Here is an 11364-nt window from a genome sequence, read left to right on the forward strand (position 1 = left end):
TTTGAAATAATATTAATATTTGACTTAATATAATTGTTTTAAATATAAATTATATTGATTTGTACTTAGATTATATTCAAATTAAATCTATATTTCAATTTCAATAAATATATTATCAATAGTTAATTTATAAACTAATTGTTAAGGAATCCTACAAAAAAACTTTTTTCTTTCTTTTCTTTCGAATATTACGATTGGTGCGTAACTTGGTGACGTAAGTTAACGATAGTTTTACTTGTGGACCGTATTGAGTTCTCTTTTATCTTTTAAGATTCTCAGTGAAACGAAAATCTTCGAATATCATGCTAGTTACACTGCCTATTTAAGATCAAGTTTATGTGTTATCTCTATCATCACTTTCGATGATAAGAATTATTTTTTTCCAACGGAATATTATAAGTAACGATTTTCCATTTTCAATCGGTGAGTATGTCTTCTGCTAAATTTCCGGTTGACTGTCATTCCAAAATTTTATTAAACTTCATGAAAAATAACTTGTCAATAACAATTTGTCTATTTTCACTTATATTTTTTTATATTTTTTAATTGTTTACTTAGATATGAACATTGATTAGATTATCAATATATTCATTATTTTTTAAGATTCGTGATTGGAAATCTTTCTTTAATTGAAAATTTTATTTCTATAAAATGTGAATGATTGAAAAGAAAATTAAATAAGAGATATTAGAAGAATATTTTGTAAATTAAAATCTAACCTTTTTATCATATAGTTTCAGGTGATATGGTTGTTGCCTAACCTAAGTACATACTTTATTAATTATTGAATGCTCTCTTATGTATGCTATGTGTAATTTGTTATTATTATTTATACTTATTTTTATTTTTTGTTGTTTTTTTTATTTATTTTTCTATATTTATGTACTTAAGTGATAAATTATTGATTTTTGTATTTATATTTAAAGATTTTTTAAAATATATTTAGTAATATTTAATTCTTAAATTAAGCTAAATTCATGATATTATATGATTAGCATTAAATAATATTGTAATTTTCATTAAAATAAAATTATCCAAATCGATATGTACAAATTTTATGAAATACTATTATGTATATACATATGTAAGTACATACAATATATATGTATATATATTTATATAAGCATTTTTATCTATATTTTTCTAATTTAAAAAATTTTTTTTTAATTTTTATTAAGATATAATATTACAAAATTTTTGAACATTTTGAACATTGTGAAAATAAAATTATTCATATAAATTTGTTATATAATATTTTTATTATTTATATATTATAATATATAATTAATATACATTAATTATATATTAACAATATAATTATATTACAAATATAATTAAATTAAAGATATTTAAATTAATAATGCAATAATAAATACACATGATTTAAACAATTTATAATTATATATTTTTACAATATTAAATTCTAAATATTTACGTAAATGATAAAGATTCACAGGAAAAATTTTTACAGAGATATTAAATTTTTTATTTTAATTATTGAAATTACAAATGCACATAAGTTAAATATAATAAACAGAAATTAATATTAACATAACAGCAAGTTTATATTTTTTTTAAATATTTTTTCTATATTAAAAAATTATTTTATTATTATTAATTATTTATTGATATAATGAAACTATCGCAGTGAAATTTGATAGAGTAAAAGATTTTCTTAAAAAGAAATCGATCGATGCTTGTCCTACTTACAACTTATTAAAAATTGCTGAAGATATTAAAAATAATTAGGATTATTTTAGAATCTGTTGATTGTTCATTGTAATTTTTAAGAAAAAAGAATAAAAAAAGATCATATACAAATATTATTTAGATTTATTATTTAGATATTTATTATTAATTAAATTATTATTAATTATTAATTAATTTAGATATTTATTTTTTTTATTTAAAAATTGTAATTAATTTATCTTTTAATAAAAGATTAAGTTTGTGAAATATGATTATTAAATTGGCGAAATAACTACTTTGTAAATTAATAACTACTTTTATGTAGATATAATCGACAAATATTTTTAATGTATATAATAAATTAAATATTTCATATGTAACATTGTTCGACAGTTGATATTTTTGACTAATCACAATAATATTTGAAATATTAGTCATTAATCAAATTGATATTAGCCTTCATAGAAAATGAATGATATATAGATTGTTTTGCATCAAGAAAATAGATTCGAATTAATATTCGGACACTATAATTTACAAGAAATTATTTTTTTATATATTTGTTTATTTATTTATAATTTAAATTGATTAAATCGAATTGATTGTCTTTTATTGTATTAAAGTTTTCTTTGTAGTTAGTTTCGTTGCTTTTATTTTTTAATGGATGAGAAAAAACGCGAAAAATGAATGAGGAATTCGAAATGAATGAGGAATTCGAAATGAATGAAGAATATCGACAAATCATGAAATTGATTAAGTAACAATGTTTTAGAAAAGAATAAAAAATAATTCTGAATATAATTCTGATAATTCTGAACGAATTTTAAAGATTTATGGTTTCTGATTTTCTTATTTGTTTATTTTCCGTTTTTTCATTTTGCGGGCAATTTGAAATAAGAAAAGTAAAGATAATGACGATCTTATTTCGAAACAAGACAACAATTGCTTATTTCAAAACAATATATATGTGTTTGATGTTTTCTATTTTTTATAACATATTTTAAGCAATTTAAAATTTTTAACATATTAAAAATTATCTTTTGTTGATAATAAATGTTTTATTCTTATTTTAAACAAATTTATCATTTTTGTTATCATTGTTTTTTCCAATTTAATATATAAAAAGAGTCATATGACTACAAAAAACAAATATCATAATTTAACATTTGCAATGTATTCAAACATTATCATAGATTGCATTTTCTAAAACTTATAAAAAATTATTTTTTTTTAATCTAAATTTCTTAAATGTTAAAATATTTAATTTAATTTATTTAATTATATTTAATTATATAAAATATTTAATTATATTAAATTTAATTTATTTAATTTATCGCTTATTCTGCAAAAAAATTATGTGCATTAAATAAATAAATATAATTTATATTTTTAATTTATAACTATAACAAATGCTTTCATATATTAAAAAACAATCACTGAAATTGAATTACATACAATAAACAATATGTATATATTATATATATAAATTATATATAATAATAACTAAAACATATAGAAAAATGATTTCTTGGTATATCTCTTTATTTATAATTAATATAAATTAATATATTAATAAATTAATTTCAATTTTTTATAATTGAAAGTGTTAATGTTTAAAATAAAAAAAGAACTATTATATTTATATTTAATACGATTAAACATATATTATATGCATATAAATTATTTATTTTTTATAATCTTTACCTATAAAAATTATAGTCATAAGTTTTTGAAATAAATTATTTTTTTTTAAATAAAAAATTAATATAATTTTTTTAATTTAATATTTAATATAAAAAAATTTATCGATAAAAAATTATATTATTAATAAATATTTTATTTAAAAGATAATTTATATATATGTAAATTTATATATGTAAAAATAAAAATGGAATTAGTAATGAAAAAAATTAGATAAGATGACAAAGTGTTTAAAATTTTTTTAAACTTTGCATTAATTTTTTTATTTATTAAGCAATATTTACTCATATAATGCAGTGATAAATATAATTCATAAAATTGTGTTATTTAATTATAATAATAAATATGATTATTTTTATACATTATTATTATGTGTATTATTTATTATATGTATTATTATTATATTTATATAATAAATTATAATTTTCTAATAGGAAAGAAATTATAATTTATAGTTTCAATGGAAAAGGGCACTGTGAAAAAAACTAAAAATGAGTTTAAGTAAGTAATCTGCTTGATATATAAAATCATAATTAAAAAATGTATATAATAATTTTTATTATTATTATAATGCATGAATAAATGTTATTTATGTAATTACAATAATTATTAGTAATTAATTAATATATAATCATGTAATCATTATTAGTATATAATATGAATAAAACTTGAAATAGTTATATTATTCCTAATTAAATTTTAGACTTATTCCAAAAATTATAAATGGCGGAATCGCAGGTATTATTGGTGTCTCTGTGGTATTTCCATTAGATTTGGTTAAAACACGATTACAGAATCAAATTATCGCTCCTAATGGCGAACGAATGTACAAATCTATGTAAGTCATTACATAGTTTAATAAATTTTCAACAAAACAAAATATGCACAATTATATAAATAATTTTTTTATTAAATATAAATTTCAGGTTTGATTGCTTTAACAAAACTTACAAGGCTGAAGGTTATTTTGGCATGTATAAAGGATCTGGTGTGAACATACTTTTAATTACACCAGAAAAAGCAATTAAACTCACTGCCAATGATACTTTTCGTCACTATTTATCTCTTGGATCTGGGTATATTGTTTTTCCAATTATTATATATATATATATATAAATATATATATATATATATATTTAATAAAATTGGAATATATATATATACATATATATATATAGTATATTATAGAAATGCAAAATAATTGGAATATCAAGATAAATGAAAAATTATTATAGAGAAATAAATAAAACTGTATGAAATTATAGAAAAACTGATAAATTCTTATATTTCAAATTCTGAATAATATAAAAATATAAAATTTAAAAATATAATATAAAATTAAAGTTTAAAGTTTAAAGTTTTGATTAATTAAATGAATTTTAATTAATTAAGTGATATAAAAAAAATTTTGTTATTCAATGCAGTTAATCTGAAATAATGGTATTTTAAATTATTTTCTATATTTTATAAAATTAAATAAAAATAAATATCTATTAATCATTTTCTTTTGTCATATAATCAAATATAAAAGCAATATAAGAACTATTATATTAGATAAATATTGATTTTCAATCTTAATCTCTATAAAATTTACTTTTTATTGCAACATAATCAACTAATTATGTCGAAGTCTTTGTTAAATAATGATTATTTTTTATTTATAAGTTAATTAATCTATGCCTCCTCATTATTTATTAATCTGAAGAATATAGCCCTAGAAATATCTCATATTAAATTATTTTTATCTTTAATATTGAATTAGCAACACAATATTGAAACCTAAAATTTTGTATTACATTTTATTTTCAAAATATTTGAAAAAATCACATAAAATTAAAAAAAAATTTACTAAATTAAAATTACTAAAATTACTAATTAAAATACAAATGAAATTATTAAATGATTTAATTTAAACTCTTGATTATATTTTTAATATGATTTCAACAATTGAATACTTATTGAAAAATTTTTGGAAATTTATATTTTATTCTTGTAACTTAAATCAGAAATATTAAAATTATAATTTTTATTCAAATATCATTGATTAATAGGTTTATTTGTTCTATTATTTCAATATGATATTCCAAATTAGTAGTAGTTTTTTAGATATCACACTATTAATTATAAAATTAAATTAAAAGTAAATATTACATTTTTTTTTAATATTAGTAATAATAATAATTAATTAATAGCAATAATTATATTAAATATATTAAATATAAATTCATATTAAATATAATATTCCATATAAATATTGATATTAATATTTATATTTTAATACAATTTGCTTTGAAATGCCTTGAAATGAACATATCAATATCATAGATTATTGTACAAATATTATTATATTTTTTTGTAAAATTTTTATATGTATATCTTTTTTTTATATTGTCATGGATACAATTATATAGATAGAATGGTGCAATATTAAAAATTTTTAAAAAAGCGATTATATATATATAAAAAAAATTGTTCAAAATATTAATCTTGATAATATATTTCAATCGTTATTTAAAATAGGTCTTCTAATTTAAATAATTAGTTAATATTTTTGTTTATTGTATGTTTCTGAATCAATTGCATCATTGAATTTTTGAAACTATTTTTTCAAAGAAATTAAAAGTAAATATATAATATTTATATAGTAAAATATATATATACATAAAAAAAATATTTTGTGTTTTGTCCAGTCAAAAATTAAAATAATTCAAATATTTTAAAAATAAAATAAATGTCTGAATCACATCAACATTTATAAGATTTTATATTTAGAAAAAATTAAATATAAAATTAATTTAAAAGTTAAAATCTATATTTTTATTAATGAAATTTAATGTTAATTATGCCATTATAATATCATTATAAATTTTAGTATAAAATCAAATTTTCTTTACAGACAAAAACTGCCATTAGAACGTGAAATGTTAGCTGGTGGTTTAGCTGGAGCATGTCAAATTATTGTCACAACACCAATGGAATTACTTAAAATTCAAATGCAAGATGCTGGACGAGTAGCAATAGCAGCAAAAGAAGGTAGATATAAATTTATTATTATTTTAAAAAACAATTAAGCTAAGATTATTATTAAGCAAAAAAAAAAAAAACAAAAAAACAAGGAAAAAGCAATTGTTGATATTAAAAAGAAATTATTTTTAAGAAATTAATAATTGTAAATGATTTAAAAATGATTCTTCCGTGAATATATTTTACATTTAATTTATTTTAATATATGAAAACAATTTTTAAAGTACAGCCAATAAAATTTGTAATAAATTATAATAAAAATTTGAATCGAAAAATTTCATATTTCGTTCGATTGATATTATTTACAGCCAGTGACATCTGCGATAATCAATAAAAATTAAAGACAGGAAGATTTAGTTGCAGATGGATGACAGCATTATCAAATGTAAATTGGTAATCAGTTTGAAAGAATTGCGTTTGCTTCCAAATTAAAATACTTAGATTTTGTTGACAAGTTTTCCAATGTTAAATTGTGATCTTTGGAACTTTGAAATGCTTTGAAATGAACATATAAATATGATAGATTATTGCACAAATATTATTATATTTTTTTGTAAAATTTTTATATGTATATAAAATTTGACTTATTTATAAAGAATTTTATTTAAAAAAAATTTAATAATTTTTATTCTTTTATAAAAAAAATATTTTTATATTTTTTTTTTATAATATAAATAATCTTTTTACGAGTAATGTTGTTTAAAAAAAATGGAAAAAAAATTAATTTATTCTTAATTTTATTATTTTTATAAATATAAATATTAATTTATAAATTTTTAAATATAAACAAATTTATAAATTTCTTTATGATTGAGTTTCTTTTAATTGAAGTTTCTAATAAAATTTTTACAATTCAATTTTTTTTTATGCTTGATTTGTTACAAAATATTTTTTTCTTTTATATAAAATGTTTTCTTGTGTGTTATAAATAATCATTATTTTTTTTTTTTTTCAGTATAAAATAACTAACCATGGATTACAATATATTAACACATTCGTTGCGATTGATGTATAACTTATGTCCATTCAATTATTTAAATCAGCTGTCAAACTTTTCCTTTGGCATGACTTCCAAGTCATTGAGTCATACAGTGTCAATCATTCCATGTATCTTGTAATGGTGTGGTATACTAGGACAAGAAAGATGTAATGAATAAGCTACAGTCGCAATGTAGGTGTTAGCTATTATTTTATATGTTGTCGCATTTGTTTTAATTGTTTTAATTCTTTTCAATCAGTTAGTTAGATAACTATTGCAATTTACTCGCTATATTCTTATTCTAAAATAAGCTATCTTAATATAATATAAAATATAGCTATCTTAATGAAATATGTAGGAAAAAGAGTCAAATAGCTTGTATGAGCGTCAGTTTTCTTAATAAATAATGTTGCTATAATAAATAATATAATAAATAAATTTATTTTTTAACAATTTTTAAACAAAATTTATTTTTTAAACAAAATTATGAACAATATAAAATAATCATTATTTATTATATTTATAATATTAATAAAAATATTCTTAATCAAAAAAATATAATAATATATAACATATAAAAATATATATTTTTTTAGTAAACAAATAATAGTATTTAATGAAATTGGATTTAATAGTAGCGAATATGTTATGATTTTCATAGTATTATTTATTTTCAGAAATATCAATTTTTAATTCAATTTATTAAAAAAAAATTTTTTAAAATTATAAAAATTCAAATTATATGTAAAATAAGTATAATACGATTTCAATTAAAAAATATATAATAATTTATATATTGATAATTAACAATTGATACAAATTATTATATTGATAATTATGTATATAATTTATATATTTTTTATGTTTTTCAAATTTCTAATAAGTAAAAATTTATTTTCCCAAATATAAAATTTTCATATTTTTTTCATATATTGATAAGTAGATTCTAAAAATTTCAGGAATTTTTTTTTTAATTTTAGGAATTCATAGTAAAAATCATGAATGTTTAAATATAATTCTATGTTGATTTAAACTATCCATAATATATAAAATAGTATACAACATATAAAGTATCCAAAAGATAAAATTAATAAGACTAAAATAATCTTTAATTTTTTCATATTATAAATCGAATATAAATCAAACTTGATATTAATAAATAAAAATTTAATTAGTAATTAATAAAATGAATATTTCACTTACAATTCCAATGAATTGATATTTGTTTATTACTCTTGCAGATATTTTATCTATGTGTAATTAATTTGTCTCATGAGACATGAGAGCATTAATAATATATATTTTAAATAAACATAAGTTCAGATCTTAGTATTTCTAAAATTAAAATTTTATTTTTGGAAAAATAAAAAATCAAGTTTTATTACATTATGTAAAAATATTTCATTATATTTTATTATATTAATATTTTTTTACTCTGAGAATTAAAGTTTTTTTTTGTTTTTTTTTCATATATTTATACAATTTATATATATATATATATATATATATATATATATATATATAATATGCGTGCGTGCGCGCAATTCAAAATAAATACAAATAACCAGTTAATAATAAAATATTGAAATCTATTGTCACTAATAATACATAAATAAAAATAAATTATTTTATTACAGCAGGTAAAACTATATCAAAAGTATCGGCTTTATCATTAACAAAAGATTTATTACAAAAAAGAGGTATTTTGGGACTTTATCAAGGTACTGGTGCAACAGCACTTAGAGATATCACATTTTCTATTCTTTATTTTCCATTATTCGCTAGACTGAATGATATTGGGCCAAAAAGAGATGATGGCTCCTGTAAGTTTCTAATATATTTCATATTAAAGATTTATTAAAAATTTAAAACTTTATAAGTGTTGTTCTATTTTATTATTTAGCTGTATTTTGGTGTTCATTTTTGGCTGGCTGTACTGCTGGTTCTATAGCTGCATTGTCGGTGAATCCATTTGATGTAATTAAAACTAGATTGCAAGTAATTAAAAAGGCTCCTGGTGAACCATCATATAATGGTGTATTAGATTGTATAACGTAAGTATAAATTTTCATTATATCATTTTTTTTTCTGAATAATTATTAAAAATATTAAAATAACATAATAATATTATAAAATTATATAAAAATAATAAAAAGATTTGAATAATATTTTAACTATTAGCTATTTCAATTATATTATTGCATATAATAGTTTCATTATATTATGCAAATAAAAAATAAATTATAAAAGAAAAATAATTAATAATAATAAATGTTATAGTAAAACATTGAAGAATGAAGGTCCAATTGCATTCTTCAAAGGTGGAGCATGCAGAATGATCGTGATAGCACCCCTTTTTGGGATTGCACAAACTGTTTACTACCTCGGTGTTGCAGAATGGCTGTTGGGTCTTAAGTGAACATCACTTTTTACTTTCCTATACTGTCTTAAATACTCTGGGATTAAAATGACAATAACTGGCGCATTATAGATATATTTTTTCGCTTAATATAATTCGTTAGTTTTTGAAATTATACTTTTCTTTAATCATATGAAAACCTTGGTTATCGAATATGTAAACTATTGTTCAAGATTTATTCGATAAATTTATTAATTTTTATTCATTAATATTTTACTTTTAACATGTATATATTATTATAACTTTGTTTTCTTTTTGTTTATAAGTTCTTTTAATTATTTTTTATATATTGCAATATTACTTTAAAAAATCAAATAAATTTGATAATTGTAATTGAAATAGAAATCTCTATATAATAATTAAATTTTATCAAAATAATAAAAATCATAATATCTTAAAATATAATTTTAGATTTGATTATTAAAATTTAATGAGATATATTATGAGATATAGTTATAGCTATAAATTTAATATAAGTAAAAAAAAAAAAAAAAAATGCATTATGATTATGATTATACTTCAAAGATTAATCTTATGACTTTATTTCTATATATTTTTATTTCTTCAGATAATCAAGGTTATTTGAGCTATATAAAAGTTAAGCCAACATTTATAAATAAAAAAGAGTCTGATCTAGAATTATTAAAAATGAAAATGAAATGTATAATTTGCGATCACATTGTTTATTTTACTTATTCTCCATATAAATTATTTCTTCAAAAACCAGTGTCTCCAACATTTTTTTTAAGTATATTTACAGTATATTTTACAATATATCATTTTACAGTATGTTACTAAAGTTTTGTGAAAGTAAAATAGAATTTATATAATATTATTTTTATTTCATATATATTTGGAATGAATAAAATTACGCATAAAGTGTTATTTATCTAATGTATAATATATAATATTGTTAATAAATATTAAATAATTATACAAAAAATTAATTAAATATTGTTAACATTTTTTATACATTTATGTTATAATAATGGAAACACTGGTATATATTATGAAAAAAAAATTAATTTATAAGATTTTAATTTTATTTATAATTTTAGTTAATTCAATTATCAGAGATTATTATAGTTGTAAAAATGAAATAATATTAAATAACTCTTAATTGATATGATTAAGAGTAAAATAAAAAAAATTTTTTTTGCATTTTTTAAAAATTTAATATATAGTTTTTTTCTTTGTTTTGTTAATATAATTAATTATATTTTTATATTATTTTTTTATTTTTTAAAATTATTTATTTTCAGATATACTTATATATTTATATCAAATGTATTTTAAATATCAAAAAAATTAAAGTAATTAAGAAAAATTGTTCTTTCATTTTTCTCCTTAAGAAATTTTGTGAGAATATTCTATAAAGTTTATGAAATGGAAATTTATTGCCAATTTTAGTAAAATATTTTTTGAAAATATAATAAAAATATTAGCGTTATTAATATATATTAACATTGTACAAAAGTAAATTTGTTCTGTATAAATCTTGATTTATTTTTCAAACATATTCCTAAAATAAAACTTATTTGTATTTAAGCAA

General features: G+C 17.1%; 1 protein-coding gene across 3 annotated transcripts; it reads left to right on the top strand.

Moving 5' to 3' along the window:
* The first annotated feature begins 169 nt into the window (after window positions 1-169).
* On the top strand, window positions 170-10759 carry LOC100865049 (mitochondrial glutamate carrier 1). 3 transcript variants are annotated; one of them, XM_086915946.1, is made up of 8 exons: window positions 170-423; window positions 3825-3891; window positions 4094-4228; window positions 4317-4466; window positions 6287-6423; window positions 9031-9216; window positions 9297-9447; window positions 9674-10759. In XM_086915946.1, exons 2-8 carry the CDS (start codon window positions 3851-3853, stop codon window positions 9810-9812), a joined length of 939 nt encoding a protein of 312 aa, XP_086772072.1. In that variant the 5' UTR covers window positions 170-423; window positions 3825-3850; the 3' UTR covers window positions 9813-10759. The 3 variants fall into 3 exon arrangements, with proteins under 3 accessions (XP_086772072.1, XP_086772073.1, XP_086772074.1); XM_086915947.1 differs by having other exon boundaries at window positions 197-423; window positions 3846-3891; XM_086915948.1 differs by lacking the exon at window positions 3825-3891 and having other exon boundaries at window positions 209-423.
* Window positions 10760-11364: the final 605 nt, after the last annotated feature.

The sequence above is a fragment of the Apis florea genome, unplaced genomic scaffold, assembly GCF_048593485.1.
Source record: "Apis florea isolate Af1SG1 unplaced genomic scaffold, ASM4859348v1 contig_3798_pilon, whole genome shotgun sequence".
NCBI classification, from domain to species: domain Eukaryota; kingdom Metazoa; phylum Arthropoda; class Insecta; order Hymenoptera; family Apidae; genus Apis; species Apis florea.